At 42.1% G+C, this 25,193-nt stretch overlaps 2 protein-coding genes across 2 annotated transcripts; one reads left to right on the forward strand and one right to left on the reverse strand.

The window, feature by feature from the left end:
* The first annotated feature begins 6,725 nt into the window (after positions 1 to 6,725).
* casq2 (calsequestrin 2) lies at positions 6,726 to 11,807 on the forward strand. Its single transcript, XM_061287820.1, has 11 exons — positions 6,726 to 7,236; positions 8,330 to 8,414; positions 8,689 to 8,789; positions 8,951 to 9,062; positions 9,740 to 9,813; positions 9,891 to 10,021; positions 10,157 to 10,202; positions 10,293 to 10,347; positions 11,035 to 11,135; positions 11,209 to 11,283; positions 11,374 to 11,807. The coding sequence occupies exons 1-11, from the start codon at positions 7,000 to 7,002 to the stop codon at positions 11,563 to 11,565; spliced, it is 1,209 nt and encodes a 402-aa protein (XP_061143804.1). The 5' UTR covers positions 6,726 to 6,999; the 3' UTR covers positions 11,566 to 11,807.
* Positions 11,808 to 12,050: 243 nt separating this feature from the next.
* Positions 12,051 to 25,193, reverse strand: LOC133160182 (vang-like protein 1). Its single transcript, XM_061287819.1, has 9 exons — positions 25,067 to 25,193; positions 21,904 to 22,139; positions 21,381 to 21,552; positions 18,899 to 19,327; positions 18,592 to 18,767; positions 17,946 to 18,079; positions 14,110 to 14,260; positions 13,381 to 13,615; positions 12,051 to 13,288 (listed from the first exon to the last, which is right to left on the reverse strand). Exons 2-9 carry the CDS (start codon positions 21,963 to 21,965, stop codon positions 13,028 to 13,030), a joined length of 1,620 nt encoding a protein of 539 aa, XP_061143803.1. The 5' UTR covers positions 21,966 to 22,139; positions 25,067 to 25,193; the 3' UTR covers positions 12,051 to 13,027.

Below are 25,193 nucleotides of genomic sequence, written 5' to 3' on the forward strand. Positions count from 1 at the left end.
TCACTGGGAAAGAGCTTTAAACTTTTTTTTGAGAGAGACATTGGTATTTTTATGGAGTTTGAAAAGGTTTTCAATAAAGAATTTTGTGGAAGAAAACACGATTGTTCTTATTAATATGCAAGTATATGATGGCGGTAGACACTCAAAGCAACTGAGATATGAACATAAGTTTACAACATCCTGTTAAAAAAAAAAAAAAAACTCAATTTAACCTCTCCCTGTTTCCATATAACAAAAAGAAGCACTAATTGAAAAATTATTAAGCTTTTCTGCTGCAAGAAAAATGATCAATAAAGTTAACGCTAACCCAAGCCTATATTCTAGTTAAGCCGGTATTTGGCAAAACAAACAACCCTGGCAGAAATTTCTTCATGAATCATGTGGTCAGCAAAGCAGTGAGTCATAAATCCAAGCATCAATTTGAACAAGTTCTAATTCAATCCAGATGACCTGAGAGAAATAACTCATTTTGTTGCCATGTTTGACATCCAATATATTTATTCGTTGTTGCATTTCATTTGCCGTTGACAAGGATTACATAATACCCCGGTGAGGTTTGAATAATTTGTTGCGCCCTTTACCCTGGATGCATCCCACCGGGAAATTGCCAATTCGTGACCTCACTTGATTACTTAAAGCTGATGCACTTCTGCGTTATTACATTTGACATTTGAATGTCTTCGTAAGGTGACATTTTAGGAAGAAGCTTTAGTAGAAGGTTTTTACTGAGAAACATAAGGAACACATTATTGATAATCACCCTTTTGACACTTCCCCTTTTCATAAAAGGTTTGAGGCAAAAAAATAAGCAGATGTCGATTATTTCAAACCACATTTTTTGTAAACCACTTCCGCATTGCCAGTGAGGAAGTGTGCAGTCTATGGTCCATTTTCTGACCCTAACCACATGACCTGTTGCATTATCCATCATTCTTAAAATCACAGGCTTAAAACGTGACAAGCAGACATTGAGCGATATATTTTTTTTGCGCAAAATATGGGACACCACTGAGCTTTATCTCTGTAACGTCTGAATGTCTGACATTCATATTGGATTTCATTCAAGTGAGCAAGTACGCCTAAGGGTTTGTATCCACTGAGTCTTGATACAAGAGGTGTAAAAATAATGAATATAAGAAGAATAAATACTGGAACTCAATTCATTCATTTCATTCTGAGATTCTGTTTCACCCACTGGTGTGCTCATTATTTTTAAACAAAACTAAACTTCCCATCAGATATAATTGAAATAATCTATTAAATACATGTAGCTCATTTTTGGACTTAATCCCACAAAATGAGCAGCACAGGATCAGGGGTGCTGTTGCACCTTGTGAAGAATCAAGAAAATGCTAACGTCAGCAAATTTGAAGGGGTAGAGTCTCGGACAAATAGAAAAGGTCACAAAGCAGGCAGCTATTTAATAAAATTCCACACAAGGTACAATGTGTAGAAACAATCGACAAGTTATGTCATGAACTCCTGTGAGGATATTTTTTTGTTGTTGTTGAAAATGTTGACTGATATATCCCTTTGTTTTGGTGAGGGTCACAACACCTGTAGAAGAAAAATACGCTTGTCAACAATGCCCTATTGTAATGTTACGTTTTCGTTTAAAATCCCTCAGGAAGAGATACTGCTCTTATCCCCACGAGCAGTATTATATCTTGTTTTGACTGACTTTCATTTGGACTAAATTCACAAGAGTCGCTCAGCCCAGCACCTCTCCTACACATTTTGACCTCCGCCCTCCCTCTCTCCCTGGCTCTGTGTCTCTGTCAAGAGGAAACTCCATGATATTGTCTTGGTGGAAAACTACTGGCATTCAGGCCCCAGCTTTGTTCATTGTCTCATGTTGGACGGAGCGACTTCTATAACGAATGCAGCAAAAGACTTCACGCTGTTGTGTAAGTGCTTCTAATCAAGCAGCACACAGTTTGGAAGTAAGACAAATAAAAACAAAGTTATCGACATAGTAAACTCAAGGCGTCTCGTTTCCGAGCCTGAAGGCCCACTGAGTGGGACACTTCATCATAGAGGTCGGTGATGTTTTTGTTCAAAACCTCTGAGCCAGTGCTTCTTGTGATGTCGTCTTGCTAATTTTATGGTTTTTAAATCGATCGATAGATGATTCAGATGGCGTTACTGTCTGGGTTCAGGTCCATCGGTCCTCATGACAAACAAAAGGAGGCTGCACGGACTGTATTTAGCGGGCTTTCATGCGTACCATCATAGGCCGTGTTTTTTTCCGATTGTCATTTGAGTCACGTCACGAATGAACCCGGACAAGGGTGCAAATTGTAGTTCAGATCAAAATGGCAATTGTTTCCTCAATCAGACTATATTATCATCCACACATCAATTTCTGTTAGGTTACCAAGCAACTGCTCCACAGTCTCAAGGTAGATGTCTCTTTGGTGTATTCTCGGTGAGCAGTGAAATTCATACATCGATTTTCTAAAGTGCTTGTTCTCATTAGGGGTCAAAGGTGACCCAACGTTCTGATTGTTAGGTCATTACAGGGCACCTCACGGTCACATTCACATCTATGGACAATTTAGGGTCTTCATTTAACCTAACGCTTGTTTTGGAATGCTGAATAAAGTAAAAACATGTAAATCCAGAAATGTTACACAACTTGGATAACAATTGATTTCCTGTTATCCCAGAATTTATTTACAAAGTTAGCACAGATGACCAGTGGGAACATATTGCGGTCGCAATAACCTTGACACGTGGGATGGATTTTAAATTCGAATCACGAGAACCCTGTCAGGGAATATTTCATGGATTTGTAACTACATTTTTCTTTAGAAAAAGGAAGTATCAGCCGGGGGGGGGGGAAACTATTTTTGAAATCATTGATTGGTAACAGGGTTTAAAAAGGAAGCAGACTAATTAGTCGTGTCATCACATGGTGGAGACTTATTCATATTGTCCTCAAGCTTCTCCTAGATCTTGGATGTCGGTCAAGAGTGTGGCAGCGAGAGGATGTCTTCCTTCTGTCATAAACCTTTTTATTTATGGGAGTGGCAAATTTGTGGCCAACACGCATTTATTTTGTCCCCAGGGGGAAAAAAAAACCTATGAACCAAAATGAGCCTTGACGGTCAAAGAAATTATGGAAATATGAAATAAGCAGGAAACTCAAGATGCTTTGTTCAATTTCTAGTGGTGCATTTTTTTGCTGTTATGGCAAAGTTGTTCGAAAAATGTGTCATGAATCTTGAACCATGTAAACAAAGCCAAAATTAGTTTTTATCTCGATGGCACAGGGACTATGAACTCATAACGTGAGAATGTAGGTGAAGGTGAATGGAAAACTTAAAGACACGTGTGCGACGCCTCAGGTTACAACAAAGTCTGTTTATGTTTCATCTGCCTGATGTTTGGACCCTTATCTTATCATTTTCTTTTTGTCTTTTTGACTCATCAGAGCACTGAAAGAACTTAGCAAGGCTCGTCAATTTATTCAATTTTATTTGCATTGCGCTAATATCAAAGCATTTATCACAAACACATTAACTGGAAAAACAAGAATTCTTATCCTAATAGGCTTAAGTAAACTTTTGATGTCAGTATTTTGTTGACTTTTAAACGGTGAAGGAGAAGAACAGTTGAAACTAACTGCACATTTTCATTTTAATAAGTAGTTTTGATGTTTCAGCAATCAAATTAGGTTGTCTTCCATCACTGATGATTAGCATAGCACACCTAGTTAGCTAGATGTAATTAGTCAAGTCAAGTTTATTTACATTAATAGCCCTAAATCACAAGCAGTCTCAAAGGGCTTCACATATACCGTAATTTTCGGACTATAAGTCGCCCCGGAGTATAAGTCGCACCAGCCATAAAATGCCCAAAAAGTGAAAAAAAAACATATATGTATATAAGTCGCTCCTGAGTATAAGTCGCCCCCCCACCCAAACTATGAAAAAAAAAAAACGCGACTTATAGTCCGAAAATTACGGTACAAAACAATTAGCTAGTTAGCTACTTATATACCCAATTATGTCATCCACCTACTACCAATTAGCCTGTTCACTTGCAGGATGTTCCAAACTGGTGTTTGATGAACATTCCTCAACTTTCTTGTTCTTTTTTTCCACCTCTTGCAGCTTTTTTTTGTGGGATCGGTTTTAGCCGTGAAGTGCTTGTGTGTGACTTCTTACAGCAAATATGTTGATTAATGCACACGTTACGCTACGAATGCGTGTGAAGGTAACGTTTATGTAACTTGATGAACCATCCGCTTTTTCCTGCAAATGTCAGCGCTGCCTCGGGATTGCCGTCTTGTCAAACATGTGTTACGTCATATTGCCGCTGGTTTGTTGAGCCCCTTAGAGTGTTTGCACCTCGCTTGACACGCCACACTGCAAGCAATGCTGACTTGGCAGTGCATCACATGACACGTTTGCTGTCTTTTGAGTTTGTTTTTGAAAAATGTTCAACACAGAGCACGCGCACGGGGTTAGAGGTCACACAACAGCAATCTTAATGCTTGACTTGTTCATGTCTGCAGAAAAATGACGCTTTTTGTAGCACATATTTTTGGAAATAAGAAAACTACTGAGCAGAAGTCAGTCTGCTCTAGAAAATGGTTGCATTGGTAAAAAATTAATTTAGGAGAAAGTTTGGATTGATCACAAGCGAAGGTTAAATTCGATGGAATCTGAGTGGAAGCAACAAATATGCTTTCTTTGGCTCTTTGTCATTTCTAAGTATTCCAACTATTTCAGACTGGTCCCCTGATGTCCTTTCAAGGCATTTCGTGTTGCAACATTGTTTTTGTCAGTGGGAGCTAACTGTGGAATGCCTGAGGTTGAAAACAAAACGATTCCTAATACAATTCAAATGTCATGACACTAGACTAAGCAGACTTGGAGGAAAAAAAAGTTGAGCAGAAATTAGAGGGCAAAAGCTCTGTTTAATTTCTTATACCAAATATTTGATTAGTTGGCACCGGCAAACTCTGTAATGTTTGATTTAGCACTTCATGAACAATGCTGTGTGGCAAAAAAGTCACATTTCTTTGCAGCGTTTTTATTGGCATAGTCAGCCGGCCACCACTCCTTGTGGAATTTTCCAAGCTGCGACTTCATTTCCACTTTTAGCTCCTTATGCGTGTGTGTGTCATAAATGTACGAGTGTGTGTATTTGTTAACCTGTTGTTTATTAAACACAAAAAAACAATCACCTGGCTATGATCGAAAGCAGTGGTAAGGTGAAGAAGCATCTGCTCAATTGCAATCAAGAACCTTGACCTACAAAACACACACACACACACACACATTCAAATCAAATTACAAGCCTTCTTGTTTGCCAAACTAATGCTGAAGGGTTCTTCAGCAAGACTGTGTGTTGACTTAAGGGTGCCGCTCACATGATATTGCGAAATGACCTAGACTTGGAGCATTCCAAGGCCTTGTATCCCACAATGCGCCTTGACTGAACACGCAACGGAGCAAGAAGGACAAGGGCAAATGTCAACATTCTCAGGGATCGCTGATGGTATAGGGGTACACTCGCTTGTCTTGTGTGCAGGCACCATGAGTTCAATTCCTGCATTGATGGCATGTGTGTGTGTGTGTGAGACCCAAAAAAAGAAAAACATTCTCTTGTCTTGGGCTCCCCCTATAGGTACATTTGGTTCATTAAAAAAGCAGACTGTTTTTTAATTAAATGTAATTGAATAATTTGTCACATAAAAAACAGCATAACACAGTGATGGCTGACTTATTATTTTTCTCGTTTTAAGTTCCTTTTTAATGTTATATATTTTCCTTGTTTGTGTCCCAGCGAGCTGCGTCAACCTTACTGCTCCACCATCCCTTAGGAATGTTTTGGATCATCACCATGACAACGAGGGTTACAATGGGACAGCTGGCCCAGATGGAGGGGATCCTCTGGAGCGTCATCAGGTATTTGTGTTTCGGGATCACATGTTAGACAAATGACCCCGAGCGCGAGAACTGCACTTCATCTTACTGACAAATGAACTCAAATTCATAGTTGAGCTTCGTATTTAGTATCTGCAGATGTACCTAATGTTGTGGCCATCGAGTGTAAGACAGTGATCTTTTTCAGAGGACATGAAGCTAAAACAGAACCCGTTAATGTTATTAGTCTCTCTCTAAGTGAAAATGGCTGCTTTGAAAAAAAACAGCAATACATCAATTGGCCCATTGCTCTGTTTTCTTTCCTTCTTTGGACTCAAGTGTTGCTTGCTGCCTGTTTAGGAGTCTTGTTGCTTTCACTTCCATCTTTGGCATATGTTGTGACTTATTGCAGTATGCTCTGAAGACCAACATCCATCAAACAATCCCTCTTGAGATGTTTGGCAATCTCATCGCACACCTTCAATATCTGCATGAGACTCCGTGGAGATTTGTTGTGACTTTAACGAACATTTTCAGGCAAAATCCTTCCATGATGAGCACCACAGCAAAATATTAACAGGTGTTCAAGTTGCCCTTTTGCACGTCCCCTAAAATACTCTGCCGTTATCTCCTCAAAGCGCTAAATCACACATTCACTTGGTTTTTGGTCCTCTCCCAAAATATCCAAACCCCCTTAAAGCTCGGCATCACCGCCATCCAGCCGTCCGGCCCGCCGCTATAAGCCGCCCCTCTTTCTCACTCGGACGTTTATTTTTAGGCTGCAAACAACTGCTCTCCTAAAAATGGGCCTACCCCCGCACGGGTGGAGGTGGAGCGCTGCTATGTATGGCGTTCCTTCTCCCCGGTCAGCCTCCTTCACGGGCCGGACCGTGCGCTCCTCTGTTGAGGTGTGAAGGAGCGAGAGGAGCAGGGCGAAATAAAGGATGCATGCAAAAGCGGGGTTTCTAGGGATAACTCAGAAACACTGATGGACTTTTTTCTCCAGTCTTCACATTTCCTCTCGTAACCTCTCTCAGGGCCTGCGTGACCTTTGCGACTAACAACTCAACACGCACTTTGGGGGACTTTTTGGAGCTCGTGGACACCATAGTCGAGGACCATGCTCGCCCTCTGGTTGGTTCTACTCCCGTGCCTGGGCCTGGGGCCCGTGGCCCCGGCCGAGAAGGGTCTGGAGTTCCCGCAGTACGACGGGAAAGACCGCGTTCTCGACATCAACGATAAGAACTTCAAGAAGGCCTTAAAGCAGTACGACATGCTATGCTTGTTTTACCACGAGCCCCTGGCAGACAACAAGGAGCAGCAGAAACAACATCAGATGACGGAGCTGGTGCTGGAGGTGAGCAAGATGAAAGATACGGTTCATTTAAAAAAAAAAAAAAGAAATATCACACTTTTTATACATGCAATTTGTCATTTGGCCATTATTCATCAAATGCATCGCTAATCAATCGACCTCCATGGTCAGTCATTAGAATGGGGTTGCTCATCATGCAATATAGTATGTCTGCACAATTATTTATTTTCAAGTACACACTGACACCTGAAGGCCACACTCCATCAGGAGGAGGGAGTCACATTGCAGGAAGGTTCAATGCCACCACTAGATGCCACCACTATCGTGAGCTTTATATTGTTTCACACTGCAAGAGCTCGCTAGACAACCTTTGGGAAGGCTCAATAATAATAGAAGATAATATTTCTAATTTTATTCCATTTTAATACAATTCTGTGAGTTTTAAGAGTTCACACACTTGGCATTTTATTTTAATTTAGTTGAGCTTCATTTATTTGACTTTCTATTTGAATCACAATGACCTATCATTCAAAAAGGCCTCCATTAGGTAATGGCATTTTTTTAAGAGATGATCTTTTCAAATATATATATTTCTGATTCAAGATCATTCACCGCACAGTGAAGTCAATTTCTTTTTGAAGCACACACTGCTGGAAACAATGTGCACACTGCATCTCAAGTTACACACAGTCCCGACCTCCTGCTTAATGTTGACGTTAATCGCATGCCAGCAATGTTGAATTTCCCAACTTAAATGAATAAGGAAAGCTTAAAGTCAGTTATTATTTTTACAGTGTACACATTGTATAGTTCCCTCGTGAGTAGTACGCTGATGTCGAATAAATGAAGGACAGAAATGCAAGTCTACTGAACGTATCTCCGTTTGTGATCCAAATGCATTGTGATCCAAATATAAATCACCGTGTCGTAGTGGGAGCGTTCACTTCGGAACAACTGCCTCGCTCATACTTTTGTGCTATTTTTAGAACAATCTGGCTAATTATGTAACTATGTCTCTGTGCCTTCCAGGGTATAACAATCTACATCTTCCCACTTAGTGGCTGCACCAAAGCAATAACACATGACTGGTTTTCTAATTCATCACATGCAAAAAAATGTTTTCCCTTTTTTCCAGCTCGTGGCTCAAGTCATGGAAGAGAAAGACATCGGCTTTGGAATGGTCGACTCCCAAAAAGATGCCAAGGTGTCGAAGAAACTAGGCGAGTGTAGTCAACGAGTGATGATGATTTCATTAAATATAATGCAACTGCAGTATGTTGTCTATTGATTTTGTATTGAATTGAGATGTCAAGAATATGGAAGGCCATTTTAAATAATTCAACTTAAGTGAACATAATTTTACTTGATATCATTTAAAAAAAAATGTATTTTTTTTGTCATTTGTTTTTGTATGTGAGCAAGTCATTTATCAGTATTTAATTGGATTTTATTTGATTTCTTTTTGTTTGATTGGATTTCCGTTTGCTACGTCAGGCCTGGAGGAGGAAGGCAGCGTGTACGTGTTCAAAGCCGATCGTGTGATTGAATTTGACGGCTGGCTCTCGGCCAACACCCTGGTGGAGTTCTTGCTGGATGTGAGTTCAACCACTTATGAACCTTAATTTCAAACTTTAACTTGAAATCCTATCACCAGCTTGAAGCCCCACGCAAGCTTGATATTTCCTTTGAAACCCTGACTGAACCTTGACACCCCAATTCCAAACCCATTCCCCCAAAATGTTTTCCTTCTCTGCAGCTATTGGAGGAGCCCGTGGAAGTGATAGACAACGCTCTGGAGCTGAGGGCTTTTGACAGGATGGAGGAGGACATCCGTGTCATTGGTTACTTCAAGGGCGAGGACTCAGAGCGTAAGTGTCAAGAACGAAAAGCTCTCGTTTTCGATTTTGAGAAACAAGTTTTTGTTGTGTTGTTGTTGTTCGGGCTCAATTTTAATCAGCTCGAACGGCAATTTAAAAACAACAATAGTATAACATGCAAGATTAGCTACTAACTGTACAACAGCCATAACTTTAACGCCATCTTGTGGCATTTTTAAGCAATTACAAAACATTCTGGGTTGGCATAAAATACTGTACTCTGTCAAAACACAATTTATATTTTGGGCCCACAGTATTTTATGGGGGGAAAAGCCTTTTAAATATAAATGATTGACATTTATGGAAATATTTTCTTTTGATGGAAAGGGTGTGTGTGTGTGTGTGGGGGGGGTCATCCACTTACAACCCCTTAGTTTGCCACTAAGCGCTATAGTGTCCTGGTTCCTGTGTGTCTACTATCTGCTTTCAATTGAAGAAATACAGTGCTACTTCATCAGTGCAATTTTGCCCCCTCATCTCAGCGGATTTGCGGCTCCATTTATATCCTGTCTAAACAACGCAGCTGCTGTCACATCCGTGACCCATAGCGCAGCATGTGTGGGAGCGAAAAGCGCGGCTCAAAGTTCATCTATTTCCAACCAGGCGACGTGCAAATGTCATGCATGTGATGGAGCAGAGGTGGCGAGATAACGTTCTCGCATCTTTAGATTACGACGCCTTCAAGGAAGCCGCTGAGCAGTTTCAACCCTACATCAAGTTCTTTGCCACCTTTGACAAATCTGTGAGTGAGCGGGCAAGCATTCCATCACCTACGTTATTTCCCCGAAGCCACATGTGTTTTTGTATTTCTCACTGCAGGTGGCCAAAGAGCTCACCCTGAAGTTGAACGAGGTTGACTTCTATGAGCCCTTCATGGAGGAGCCCGTCACCATCCCGGGAAAACCTCTTTCCGAGGATGATCTGGTCGACTTCATAAATGAGAACAGACGGTAAACAGGAAGTGCTTTCAATACACAAAAACAATACACGGTAGATCCAAATATAACGCACTAACTACTTCTAATTCCTTCAATGTCCTTTTGGTTGTGTTGTATCATTACTCAGTGTCGTTTGCGTGTCTTCAGGCCAACTCTGAGAAAGCTGCGTGCAGAGGACATGTTTGAGACCTGGGTAAGCCTCGAGGAAAAACAAATTTAGCAACAGCTTGTTACAATGCCACATTCATTCCTGCTTTTCTGGACACGTCTGGTTTGTTTTTAGGAGGACGACATCGAGGGCATCCACATTGTGGCGTTTGCAGAGGAGGAGGACCCAGGTAAGTGAGACCTTGCAGTTGTCTGAAACATTGATCATCTCCATCAGCATAGCTGTCACCCTCAAAACAGTTGGTCCATTATGATCGGACAATTATTAGAGGTACATGTATTCACAATGTTTGGGTACAAAGCAATACAGAGGCCAGAGGATGACAGAGAGATGCCCCTCCTGGCCACCCTTTAGCTCCGGCTCTGCATACATGCAAATACTCTGCGTTCAAGAAAGGCTTTGCCTGTATTTGTGTGGGGTGGTGGACAGGTAACAGCAAATGGCTTTGTTCATAAAGGGTAAAGTAAAAACTCCACCAACCACCTTCATTTGTTCCCTTACTATACAAATTATAAGCAGCTCTCAGAGGGCAACTCCTCTGCCCTACAGTAACAAAATATTGAGAAACATTCCAGCATTTGTTGCATAATGCAGAGAGATTTAATGATTTGCTGCCATCACTATTAAAAGAACTCAAAGGACTTCCTGTTTGGACAAACAGGGAGAAAATGCAGATGTTCATCATTATGGCGGATTTCCCCTTGAGCCTGCTGGTTTTCCTAGAAGTCGTATATTCGGAAAAAAAAAATAGTACATTGTAGTTTTCTAATGAGAACCAGAGTTTCCAAATGTTCTATTTCTGTTTATCTGAAGAAAAAAAAAATAACTTGCTGATTATGTTTGTCGTTCCTCTCAGATGGTTTCGAGTTCTTAGAGATCCTGAAAGAGGTGGCCCGGGACAACACACACGTTCAAGAGCTCAGCATTGTGTGGATTGACCCTGATGACTTTCCGCTGGTGAGCGTTCATACATTTTTCATGCCAACGATAATTGCAAGATCATTTCAATCAATCACTTGAACGCCTCTAGTTGATCCCCTACTGGGAGAAGACCTTCAAGGTGGATCTGTTCAGACCGCAGATTGGAGTCGTCAACGTTACAGATGTAAGTCCATGCTGTGTCGTGTGTGTGTGTGTCTGTGTGTAGTATATGACATTATCACATAACACTATGCGTATGTGTGTGACTGTGCAGGCCGACAGCGTGTGGTTGCTAATGGAAGAAGAGGAGGATTTGCCCACGGCTCAGGAGCTGGAAGACTGGCTTGAAGACGTCCTCTCGGGAAAAGTCAACACAGAAGATGATGATGACGATGACGACGACGATGATGATGACGACGACGACGATGATGACGATGATGATGATGACGACGACGATGATGAGTAATATGCATCTTTGAACATGAATAATCTCATAACCCCAACCAACATCAGCAATTCCGCTTCAGAACATGCGAACACTTGCTGTTTTTAATAAGCCGACATGGATCTTCAACACAGTAAATTGACTAGGTTGAGGTTTAGTGATTGACGATTCATCACATTGATCAAAACAATCCCATCTGTTCATGAAAGCACAGTAAAACCTCCATCTGCACTCACTGGTAATAAACCAAACTGGGTGCTTCATGTGTATTTGTCATTTTTCTGCATTCTTGTTACCTCAGTATTTTCATATTTACTCACATACTTAACATTTATGTTTCAGAAATTCTGCCATTGAAAATACAATGCTCACTTTTCATTGACTGTCGCACAGGTATTAATGTAACAATACATTATGCAATACTGAATATGGAGCAAATCGAGGCCATTCCTCAATTAATTAGAAAAATGATTCAAAAAAGATAATGCTTGAAAATATCAGTAAAAATGCTTTTTATTTAGCTTATTTTTTTTAACAAATGCATTTCGGACACAGATTCTGTGACGTTCTGTTCAGTAGTACAAAAGAGGCATCAAACGCATAACACAAACTTACAGTACACTTATACACAGTTTGCGATAAATGTTTCAGTCAAGACAAAGTATGTAGAGTCAGCAACATTAGAAATCACTAAACTACAGTGACAACAGTACGTAACAGTGAAATGACAATATTCAATTTAAAAATACAAATTTGACCCTTGCAAATTTGTCGTTTTGACATGTGCAGTTTGTCAAAATGGTCAATAGGTGGCAGCAATGAGATGCTCATGCTGACTACAACCAAACACCACACAATTGAATTAAATCAAATGCCTTCTTTTAAAATTAAGATTAAAATGGTCCCTGTAATTATTGAATATTCATATGTAATTTGTAAAGTCTCATGCTGCAGAGAAGTGCTGGAATACTTTTAGATATAAAATGTTATTATAAAACAGCATAGGACACACAGAAATGTGAAACATCGACTGTGGTGATTACAGTGGTTGTCATATACAAATTCACAATCTTTGCCTGCACAAAGCTAAATAAAAAAAGTTAAAATCCAAGCAATCCACCATTTTGATATAAAAAGTATGCAGGGAATAATGCACATTCACATATAAATACTGTACATACTGTATACCAACAGCTAATTCAAAACTAGCAGTTGGGTTTTTGTGATTTTTCCAGACACACGTTTGGCAAATGTCTCCCATAAAAACACATTTTTGCATCCTAAAAACTTAGTCACACATTCATCTCCATGCAAACACAACAATGAGTCTTTTCTATAGTGCATACAGGATGTCAAGATAAAAAAATCCAGGTATCTTCCTGTCAGATTATATAAGCAAAAGATGGGAAAAAAAAACTGCCTTTTTGAAAAGGTAAATGCAGAAATTGTAAGAGTGCTGTAGGTCCAGAGGAGCAGCCGGCCGTTACACCGAAGTTTCCGACTGGAGCAGAAGCACGAACTTGTGCGATTTGGGGTCGACGTACTCTTCACTCACTTGGATGTACGGGATGCTCTTGACGGTGATGGCCAGATTGAAGTCGAGGCACCTGAGCACAAAGTCGCTGCCGTCCTTGACGCCGCTTGTTACGGACGCCTCGCTCACCAGCGTCCACTGATCGGCCATCCAGCGCTCGGGGCCGTACTGCAGGGTGGGGCCAGGGGACAAGTACGTCTCCAAGAAGGCCTGACATCATGGAACCAAGCAAAACATAGATTATTTATCATATTTTAAAACAGTGGTGTCAAGATGTCAGAGGTGATTAAACCCCCTCCTACCTTGGGGCTCATGTTATTGATGAGACAGAAGGCCAGGTGCTTCTGGATGCTCTCCATGCTGTGACACTGCTGCCTCCTAGTGGTGCGGAGGTACTTCTGCAGTGCGCGGGCCATTGAGGGGAAAATAGCCAGAGCCGCTTCCCGCACATCCATGATGTCTGAAGGGGTGGCCTGCTCGTCTTCCTTCTTCATGCGCCTCACGTGCGTGAAAGCCTCTTCCACCGCCACCACCAACCTGACCAAGGGCGTAAGTATTCGGATTACAGTGTTGCCTATGACTTTCATTTGTTCTGTAACCTTGGGAAATAGCACTCTATTGAAACCTAATAATATTGAATTAAACATTTTGCAAGATTTAACCCAATTAACTCGGTTAAACGTGTTGCTCCTGCTGGTGCGCCCACCTTGGCCACTGGGGGCAGTACAATGCAGTCCTACAGATGAATAATTCACCACAACTTTTAGTGAGTCAGATGCAATCATATTTTTTAGGAGAGGATGACAGTGTTTGTCTACAAGTGTTGCACCACTGTTTTTGTTCAAATATCCATTGCGTAAAGCAGGGATGGTCAAATTTAAATGTAGTTTAAAGCATGAGGGAGGACACTGCCAAATGGTTTTTTTCTATGGTCTTCCTATATTTTTCACCTGTGGTTCTGGAATATCTTGAAAGGGACGTCACCACGTTTCATGACTGAAGTCCACAAGGTAATGGCGTCCTTGAGTTACCTGGCTTTCCGTTTGCGTACTCGTCTCTCGTAGTCGGCCTCCTCGTAGTACAGCTCATTATGGGCGCTATCTTTACGTTTGGCAGCGGCAGCGATCATGGCCTGGGACTGGTTTCCATTAGCAGGCTGCGCCCCCGCCGCACTCCCTGGAGCTGCGCTCAAAAACAAGAGTGAGGACAAGAGCTGAATTGATGATATCACCTTGAGCCTGAGGAAGTGAGCTCTCACAGATTAATGGACTGTGGCTCCATGTGGAGAACAAAGGGTGGAGTGGAAGGACTCAGGAGAGTGTCGACCTTCAGACGGATACATTCATTTGAAAACATTTAATATTTAATAACCTTGTTCAACGTAAACTGCAATTTTTCTTGTCCAACATTAGTCTCTGTCACTAAAAGTCAAACAGAGAATTAATATCAATTTAGAACGAAAAATAGAAGTACAATATAATTTCAGAATTTTTTTTCATTCAACTCATGAAAGTTGGTGTGTCCTTTGAAATTTTAACTGAGCATTACAGCATCTTGCATAACATTTTGATGCATGATAAATACATTCGTATTAGAAAAAAAACAAGTCAATTTATTTGTAGGGGATAAAAAGAAATCAGATTAATCTCCTAATATATTAGGAATATATATTTAATTAAAATTAATTTATATGTTTTTATTTCAGGAATGAATTTAGCTGTATATTCAATCGCTAAATCACTTGATTGACCAGGAATATAAAAAGATGAATATGTATGAGCCATTTTTGTCCTTTTGCGTTTTCGTTTTGCGTTGATGTAATTTACTTCCATGCCACTAGAGCAGGGGTGGGCAAACTACGGCCCGCGGGCCACATCCGGCCCACGGGACCGTTTAATCCGGCCCGCCAACCCTGAACAAATTGTATTATTAAACTTTTTTTTTTTTGGTCATTTTGCCTGCAATGACTGCGTTTTCCCAGTAGATGGCGAAGCACTCGCCTGCGCATTTACTACCGGAAGCCGTGTCAGAAAGCTCGGTGCACACTCACAAGTGCGTGTACGTACTCAGTAGTACGGACTTGGCGCACTCTCGCTCTATTCGTATCAGTCCCGAATTTAGAGCGTGGGCTTTGACGACAGCGTTCTTATAATTCGCGCGCTGAGCTTTCAGATGCAGTTTTGCGCTAAAGCCACCCACAAACCTTCCCCTGGAATCCTTCCATTAAAATGAGTGGCCCGAAAAAAAGAAGTGAGTGCCGAGTGTTTAAAAAAGAGTGGCCAATTTGGCTCGACGTACGCGACGTGACGTTCAGCCACATCAACATCAACCCGTCACAGATCAAGGTAAACGGACCAACACCTCGGATCTCGCCTAAGAATTGCCACAACAAATTTTACTCCAGACTATGACGCACTAGCAAAAAAGGGACACCAACAACACTGTTCCCACTGAAAATGAACGGGAGGCTCTCAAGTTTATTGTAAAAAAATGCATTTTGAATATGATTTGTACACATAGCAGGGATTGAAACTAGCGACCATTCTCATTTTCAAACAATGCAGGATGCTCAAGGACATTGATGCACCACCTATTTGCGACTAATCTTAACCTGTAAAGTTCTTAAGGCTTACTTTAAGCAAGTGTTTCCCGTTTCCTCACCTCTGTTACCAGGTGTTTGCGAGTTAAAACTCTGCTCTGATTTTCAGATACCCCTCACCGTGTTGCTGTTTTGATTACTTTATTTGGATGTATGCTTTCACCGATTTTTCAAGATGATATATTTGGTCAGAATGTTTGCCGTTTGATGTGATCCCATAAGATAAACATCTTTCATTAATCTGACCTGCAGGCACTGAAGTGATGGAGATTGTTATTCATAATAACAGTGTCGTATTTTATGAGAATCACTGATAGCAGTTTTTTAGTGAATTATTATTTTTTTTAATGCTGTTAATAAATGCATTTGTTTTCAAAAAACTTGTTTGGAATATCCATGCTTTACTACCTACTAAAGGCCAAGATCTTCTATGCAATGACCTTTACAGGTCGCTTATATGACTTCACACAACGCCTATACCATCTGCTCCTGGTCCGGCCCTCCGGTCCAAATTTAGAACCCAGTTCGGCCCGCGAGTCAAAAAGTTTGCCCACCCCTGCACTAGAGAGACTCTCATGCATTGCTATTCATTGTACTGGGAAGCGTATAAAACCCGTGGTGACCTTGAACATGGCAGGGATTGACAGGAAGCCAATAGTTATTTTGGGTACCTTTACGAGTTATTTGCTGTGTTTCAGACACAAACCTGCACGTCCTTTTTTTTTCCACAAAGACTCATCAATGCTGGCCAACGCTCGATTGAGGTATGGTTTGATCAGCGCTGTTTTTTTTCTTTTTTTTTTTGAATGGCAATAGTTTATTGGTGTGCACACATTCACAAAAACCGGTAAGACTTATGTGCATCTAAAAAAAAAGAGACGAGTTTGTGGAACACTGCAAAGGCTGGTGCATCTAAAAATAACTTTCATCGGTTGATACAAACTGTCGCGGGTAACTGTTCTTCTTTCTTATTTTTGTTTTCCTTCTTGTGTTTGCGGGCTTCATTGCCAAGCCAATTTACCTTTCGTGGCCATAATGACTGAAGAGGCAGAACACCAAAAAGTTACATATAGAGGCTTTAGTCAATTCAGCATTGCAAAGAGGAAAAGGCCTCCTTTGATGCAGAAATCTTTTTTAAGGAGATGTTGATGAAACATTCATGATGCTGTGCTTCATCCAACATTAAGACAGTTCTGTGACTTTGCAGCTTTGCACATGATCTCATGCAGTAGAGCAGTGGAGCTCATCATCATGAGGATGATAAGTACACCAGCATGTTGGAGGGGGGGGGGGGAGATAAAAGGTGTTGGGGGGGCTATAGACTAAGATCTGAATCATTAACCTGATTTGCATGTGTGTGAAAGCACATTCGAGCAGGTGAGAAAGAGGGTAAATGGAAAAAAAAAAGATGGTAGAAAAAGGAAGCTGGAGTGAGTATATGTGAGGAATGAGCGCTTCTCTGATGAATTATTTAAGGATTCAAATCCCACCACCCCCTAGAGGCATTTCTGCTGAAAGGGGGGGGAGGGCCGACGAGGACGTGACTCTTGGATGCGAACATCACGAAAACCTTGTGCATTTGTGGAGCGATAGCCAACAGTGCAACATTTTCAAGTGCAACTAAGAAGGATCGTTTGAAGCCCATGCTGATATTTGGTGAATTGAAATTTAAATAACTGAATAATCGGCCAATTTTTTTAACATAATGAATAAAATAACTTATCTGTCCCTTTAGCTCACAACAATGCATGCATGATTTACAGGAAAATTTAGTTTGACTACAATGGAGAGAAAATAAAAACCACAATCAGAAATAATTTTTTTGCCGATTGTAGGTGGTTGGGTGGGAATGTTTGAATGTCATTATCTTGTTCTTGCGTTGCAATGGTTATTGCATGTTTAAAAAGAGCTGATATTGGCCGATTAATCAATTTATTTCTGGCTTCCTGTGCTTTTAAAAGTGCTCTGCAAAGGAAAGGCAAATTTCCACAGTGCCGTACTTACTCTCCCGCAGCAATCTTCTCAGCCTGCTTCTCAAAGCTGCTCAGTGGACAAGGAGAGCACAAGATCACAACTCGAAATTGGAATTGTGTTTCCAACTCTGTCTTTGTGTTTAGAACCTGTGCCTTCTCAGGGTAAGGCTTTCAAAAAAAAAAAATCAGTGTTGCTCCGACGTGAGAGCTTCCACAGTATGACGTAACCACAAGAACCAACCGGAGCGAATCAAATGCACAACTTCTCAACTATGCTTGAACTGTGCCTGCCTACCGTCAACGTTGTAGACTTTTAATCCGGCCAGGTGCTTGGCGGCGCGATGCTTGGAGGCCGAGAGGAGCGCCGGGTTGTGGAACGGGAAATCTCTGTAGTAATACTCCAAAACGGTGAGGGCTGCATTCTGAATGCTGCGTGACACAAAAGTGACACAGGCGCTGGTGAGTCACACCATAAAAACGTAACGACCTCCGTCAATGATACTACCCAGCTATTTGTGCCTTTTAATGCTTACATTAGCCTTGGACTCACCTTTGAACCACTTCATGAAGCACTGATAACTTAAAAGTGACTGTATGAATATACGGATATCAATATAACTCGGATCATATCTCATGCCCTCTTTTGTTGTCGCCCACTCATGACGTATCCACACACTCCATCAGATGAGAAACCAAAGTCTGGCAGCATCCAATTCCCTCTAGAATTTCCCGCTTGAGGCAAACTAGAGACTGACTGACTCTGTTATGCCACTTTTCATCTCTCTGGGATGGGCCTCCAATTACACACTACATTGGCAAAGGCCTTTATGCCTTGTATTAAATGAAACAAAATGGAGCTGTGTTGTGACGCTTGCAGTATATGAGGGCCTGGCTCATGTCATTTCAATTCTAAATTGCATTATAATGGAGTTTCCATGTACCTGAGCTGCCCAATGTTGTAGTGACGCGTCTCTCCGTCAGTGGATCGGATGACGCACACGCTGTAGCAAGGTCGGAGGTGGCGGAGTTCCAGCAGGACCACCGCCAGGTAGTGGACAAAAAGTTGGGAGTCCACCAAGGACACGGCAAACTGGACCACACCGTGGTAGTCCTCGTCCTGTATTGGGGCATACCAATCACTGCAGTTTGATAAACTGAGTTATATATAATTTTTCATCCTATGTGAAAAATGACTAATATTAAAGCAGCAAGTTGCACATAACAGAAGGAGCAGCATATTGCACTCACCTGTGCCTCGAGGATCCTGACACCGTAGAAGAGCCAGTAGGACATGGTAAGCAGTAGGGTGAGTGTGGTGAGGAAGGCCCGGCACGCGCACACTCTGGGCAGGCTCGCCCGAGCTGGCCGGAGAAACAGTGCCCAGATGGCCGTGAGGAGCATGAGGAGCTTGAAGGAGAGGGACAGGAAGAGACCCTCGCAGGCGGCGCCGCAAGGCTGCAGTCTTTCGGGCCACATTATTACAGGCAAGAGCAGGAAGACCAGCGGGGTGGCCAGCACCAGCAGACCCACACACAGGCCCACAGCTAAGGGGAGATAGCGGCGGAAGTTTCGGGTCCGGTCCTGTATGCCTTTTCCCAAGCCCACCACTTCCTCCTGGGAAATGCTCAGCTCGGAGGTGCCGGTCACTGCAGTGGTGGTTTCCCCCCAGTTATCATCCTGGAAGGGAGCGACATTCATTTGAGTATTTTCAACATTATTGGGAAATTCCGTGATACAAGTATGAGTAAGAAATTTGCCCCAAAAAACAGTGACAGATCATTTTCAAGCTTCAAGGCTCTTTGTAAACAGCTTTCGCTTACCCCTCACAAAATGTCGAAATCCAAATTATTAATCGTGAATTTTCTTTTTTTGTGGGGTTCATTCTGAATGAGAAGTCTTCAAACATGCTTTGATGTAGATTTAATGTAGGGCGACATGCACACAGGAGGACTCACACGCCGACATAACGTACACAACGCACACAAAATAGATCAACTCTTCCCTCAGCCGTCATAACATATTAAAGTCACGCTTCGTTGTCTTCGTCTTCTCTGCACCACAAACACTTTGACTCATTCTAATTAACTATTCGCTGTCACCTCAGTGTGAAGAAGCATTGCATAATTCTGACAACACAGCACGGGATAAAAAAAAAAAAATCAAGATATGATTACAAGGGTGTCAATTTTGAGTTTGGACTATGAGAGCAATGTGAATTGTTGGATGAAAGTCTTCCCACCATTTAGGTCCCTGCTTAATGAATTCCTCTATGGTGCAGAAAATGGTGTTGGGGGGGGGGGTGCTTCTGCGATTTCATGCGTGAATGTGAAGGTCGAGTACGGCATGCATGTCTCTTTTAATGCTCATTTCATTTGGTGAATGGGCCAGACAGTGAATATTTGCACTTGAGTCTTTGCTGTATTCATCACAAATCATATAGTTAATACCATAAACTTAGCAATTAATGCGGCAGCATTCCTTAACCAAAATATTTGCGCAAATAAGCGTTCATGTGACCAGCTGCTAAACAATAACCCTCTGACTGAGCTAATACGCGTCTACCATTAACTCTCCGAGGACTAATCCTCAAGATTATCACTGCACTAATCAGCACGCCGGGTCGCTAGGTCAATGCAAAGAGTGGACGGAAAGGCTTTAGGAAGGAATTACTGCAGTGTCCGGCCCAGTCAAATACTTGCATACATTTACAAACACAAGCCATAAGCCTCACTGGTGACACGGTATCAGTCACCTGACAAGACCTTCTGTGGTTGATGTACACTTTGTTGTTATGACACGGCGGGCTAATATGTGAGGAGCTCCAAAATAAAAATAAAAAGAAATTGTAATACGTTTTTTAAAAACAAACATAATGCAATTCATAAAGACCATACAGTCACAACATAATTCAATAAAATATAAAGAATTAAACACACATTATTTTGGGGCTTCAATTCAGTAGATACAGTGCTGCTCCTTGTGGCCTGCCTTGGCCATCTGGAGACAATACATCAAGAAACAATGTTTTATCCAAGCCCTGCATCCTAATAATTTATACAAATAAGCGCCAGAATCCCTGGTCAGAAAGAGATGTCTCAGTTTAGTTGGAGCCAGGAAACTCAATCTGCTGCCCTCTGGCATCAAGTCACAACATCCAAGGCAGCAAGAGACTCATGGCAGTGACACGCATGTGAACATGACAGGTTAGTCCTATCAGGTTTCCTCAAAGGGCCGAAAACTGATGTAAGGCAATAAGAATGTGTCATTCCCTCTCCATACTCTAATGTGAAGAAAGGGTCAACAACCTGCCGAAGGTGATGGAAGGCCTGCGAGCGCAGATTACCTTACAATGCAGACAAAGGACGGAAGCTACGAGCTGGTTATGGTTGCGAGTCACATGACATCCTGGAATGTGTGTTTTGTTTGGGAGGAGGCAGGAGAAGAAATAATAGGTAGAGTTTGGGAATTCTTCACAAAATCTAGATGGATATTTATTTTTCCAATTACTATCTCTGGTATACTTGCGCTATTCTGTTTTTGTTTGTATACAGTGATAGCACAACAATGCTTCTCTCTGTATAATATATCTAATATACGGGTCAAGTTGCACAAGAGCAACAATAATCCTTCTGTGACACTAATGTATATGTTGCTGAAATGTTATACTGGAATTAAGCATTTCGATTAAAACTCACATGCATACGTTGATGCACTTTTGTCAGATACGTACCTGGCCCTCTTCGCCAGGATCCGCCCCCGGCGAGGGCTCTCCCGGCAGCGGCTCACCGTTGTGCACCGGAGAATCCTGGGAGGACGTCTCCGGGGGATTGATGATGACCGACCTCTCGGAGCGGCTGCTGTCTTTGCTCCCGCAGGCCTTGTGACGCTCGCGGCCTCGCTCGCTGGACGGGGGACGGAAAAGATGGCATGAGGTAAAGAGAACGGCATTGCGCTCACTCGTCAGAACACTGAACACGATCCAATGAGATCCAGAGTTGCGTCAAGGATTCAGAAAATCATTTTAAAAAAATAGGAGTAGATTATGTAAATGTATTCATTTCATCTTGCAAGGCAAACGACAGATTAAACTCAAATAGTTCTCTCGTTTGCAACCCAGACCGAACGCATCAGTGATTAGAGCAGCCGGACCCAAAATCACATGACTGCCTGTCTACCCACCTTCCCACCCTTGATTAGCTCATCAAAGTTACCAGTAGGCTCAAATAAACACCAGAACTGTCAGGGAAACTCACCCGTGTCGGTTTGACCTCCCCGAGCGGCTGGAGTAGCCCGAGTGGGTCGACTCTGTGTCCATTCCTGTTCCGGTCACGGGGTCACGTTCTCTTTATGGAGGAAAGGGGGGGGGGCGATTGGCGGTGGTCCTCGTGGGGACCGAGGAGGTTGCTATGGAAACAGGCCTACAAAAGGCCTCAGGAATCCACAGCGACTGACTACAATCTTGTCCAACTTCTTTGGCAACCGCAGTGACCTGAAACACAGACACACCCAAACACAACAGCAGTAGCATCAACACGAGTTACAATAAGAACAAGATACATTTGCACAACAACGTTTCGCTGAGGTTCAAGTGCGCATTTAATGACACTCATGTTTTATTCATCTCGTGCGGACACACAAGTCATTTCCAATGATCTGTCCAGACTCCAGTCTGCCCTTTCCATTTGCGTGCACGCCGATATCCCGCTGCTCGGCCATCCACGACCGTTCATTACGCTGTCGCTCCGCCGTTGTCATGGCAACTGCCCATCTATCACCATTACGAGCCCCGTCTTGAATGCAGGAGATTATTCTCTATCTAAATTTTTACAAGGTGCATGTTATCGCAGTTTGGAGATGTTCCTTCCCATTAAGTGGCTGTCTTATTTTGCTTCCAATCAAAATGATTCAACTAATCATTGTGTAACCGCAGACCCATCAACAGTAGAGGCTCAGGAATTTATGGTGCCAAGGCATCAAGATCCATCATTTAACCAACATCTTAATAAAACCAGTATCATGTTGCATTAGTGTTGGCTCATCTTCAGAAAAGTGCTGAGCCATATTTGGTTATGACCTAAGGCTTGGTGATGTCATTTTCAGTCGATAGAAAATGTCAAAATGGCCGCCCCTTCAGATGGATGAAAATAGGCTGATATTGCCTGTTTAATTAATTTTCCACAAATTAAAATAAAAGCGCCCCATAAATCTTGCCATTTCATCATTACATCTAGTGTCTACATCTCATCTGGGCTGACATCTGGAGCGTCCACGGTTACCGTGGCAACGGCGGAGGTACAGGGCCCCAATTAAGCAATAACAATCAATCAGACTAAAAGATCGACTTGCTTGTACGCATGCGAGCGGGGGTTGAATGTGTCACAGTGCGCACAATGGCCTCACATCACACGCAGCAGCCGTACACTCAGATGAATAAGATGTTGATTCGATTAAAATCTGTTAAATCCCCCTCCCGGCTGCCGACCTCTGGGCGAGAGAAAGCGGAATGTGGGCCAAGGCAAGAGGTGGCGCCGAACCAGGCCATGCGGAAAAAATGGCCGCCACAGGGAAAGAAAAACTATCGCTTACAACCTGACAGATTAGTATTTACAATAGCGTCACGTGGGACTCCTGATCCACTTCCCTGTCTCTGAATATCAAATCTCTCTGGAAGAATCCCCCCTAAAATTCTAGTTTCCCTTTGAGACATTTACAGCATGCTGTCCGGTGATGCATGAGTGCGGATGCTTGCGGTCGAGTGCGCCGGAAAGAGAGTGAGCAGCAAGAAAATGACACTAATGTAAAACAAACACTCATTATTGCGTTTATTTAGCGGTTGAGGAGCGACCGTCATCACGCATGAGCACATCCACTCATCAGACGGCCTATCAAAAGACAAAATGCACATTATTTGTGTACTATTATGTGCAACCAGGTCCAGATTTGTAAGGCCACGTTTCTCTGAGCAGTCATTTAGTGGATACATTGGATTTAGACAGCAATAATTTCCCGATAAGTATATTTAACAATTAGCATTCCAATGTTAGCAGGAAATTTATGGCGGTGTGTATAACAGTGAAAAAAACAAAACACATTTGGCCTCCAAACAGTACCAAGTGAAAGTCAGAGTAAGGTTTGGAATGTGAGTTTTCATGAATGTAATTCCGGCACCTTAAATGACCCGGATCAGCACTTCATCACATGCTGAGGCCTGGTTGCCATGGCACCTGTACATCCCCCCCCCCCCCTAAGCCGTTATACTTATGAGCCGTCTGCCCTCCTTCCTGTAGCTTTATTATAACTACGTTAGAAATCTTCAACGTATAACATGCCCCATACTTCAGCTATTGTGGTAGCTGAAAAAAATATTTACATAGTAAAACAAATTTATTTTAATATTAAAATAGAAATTAATGCACCGTTTGAAATTTGGTATTCATTTAATCCTTTACCTACTTATTTATAAATAACTACAAAATTGTTAACTTTCTAAGAAAAAATGCTTTTTTGAAAACCAATATTTATTTCTTATTTTACTATTTATCCTAAATCAACTAATACAATGAATGGAAAATTAAAAAGAATGGCCATCACTAAGTAAGAACTGACTATACCAAAGTCAGAAGGCTACAACATCATTGAGCCAGAGTTACATACTTCAGCCTAGTTCTTCTAAAAACAAAAAAACACTGTATCCCAATATTACTCTTCATGTTGAAAAGAAAAATACATTTGAGGTATTTAAAGAATTTTGGGCACGTAAAATGGCATCATGCCGATTATGAGAAACACTATGCAATGTTAAGTAGGGCAACGTTTAATGTATTTCCCTTAAGAAACCTTAGTCAAATGGAGTTGGTGGAATCAAGACATAGCTATTTTAAAATAATTTCAATACCAGTACATTGCATAGGGCGGGTGAGGGGAGTGAGAGGTGATTGCATGGGGGAGGTTCTATTCTCCACTCCACTACACCAGCGCGCACAATAGTCCACTCTTCATTAACACCTGCAATGCAAATCCCGTCAAGAGGGCAGATCACAGTGATCCGATTGACCGCCCTGATCAATAACCGACGCGTGGAGCATGGCATGCATGCGTGGTGCATTCAGGCCGTGGAAAGCAAGGCTCCATCCAGCTGTGCACAGCGGTGCAGACGGAGGAGGCACCCTGCCCTTTTCTTTTAGCCAGTGATGGTCTCCATCGGATCCTGAGTTATAATCTTAAAACGCTGTTTTTGTCGATTTCAAATAGCCTTTTGCAAGGTGTCACGTGATCGGAGTCCTAATTTCACGCGCGTTATCGTGTCGCAGGTAAAATGCCAACCGTGGCCGCGTTCAATTTGAATGGATCACGAACGCCTCTCGCAGATTATATGAATCATTAATTGATGGAATGAGAGGGGGGAAAAAAACCTACCTTTCCTCCTCATCGTTCCTTCCCCGAAGAGGTGAAGTCTCTTGCCTCACTCGAGCCCGGCCATTGTGCTGACAGAAGCGCAAGGCACCATGGAAGAAGCTACTCTCTCACACACGCTCATACACAC

Source organism: Syngnathus typhle, linkage group LG9 (genome assembly GCF_033458585.1).
Source record: "Syngnathus typhle isolate RoL2023-S1 ecotype Sweden linkage group LG9, RoL_Styp_1.0, whole genome shotgun sequence".
Classification (NCBI taxonomy): Eukaryota; Metazoa; Chordata; class Actinopteri; order Syngnathiformes; family Syngnathidae; genus Syngnathus; species Syngnathus typhle.

Bases quoted from the DNA above. Each gene is read 5' to 3' on its own strand.
- casq2 (XM_061287820.1), top strand. From the start codon at position 7,000: ATGCTCGCCCTCTGGTTGGTTCTACTCCCGTGCCTGGGCCTGGGGCCC. The intron at 8,415-8,688 runs GCGAGTGTAGTC...TTGCTACGTCAG, and splicing joins CAAGGTGTCGAAGAAACTAG to GCCTGGAGGAGGAAGGCAGC. The intron at 11,136-11,208 runs GTGAGCGTTCAT...GAACGCCTCTAG, and splicing joins ACCCTGATGACTTTCCGCTG to TTGATCCCCTACTGGGAGAA.
- LOC133160182 (XM_061287819.1), bottom strand. From the start codon at position 21,965: ATGGACACAGAGTCGACCCACTCGGGCTACTCCAGCCGCTCGGGGAGG. The intron at 21,553-21,903 runs GTGAGTTTCCCT...TCCCCCGTCCAG, and splicing joins GGGAGGTCAAACCGACACGG to CGAGCGAGGCCGCGAGCGTC. The intron at 19,328-21,380 runs GTACGTATCTGA...GCTCCCTTCCAG, and splicing joins ATCCTGGCGAAGAGGGCCAG to GATGATAACTGGGGGGAAAC.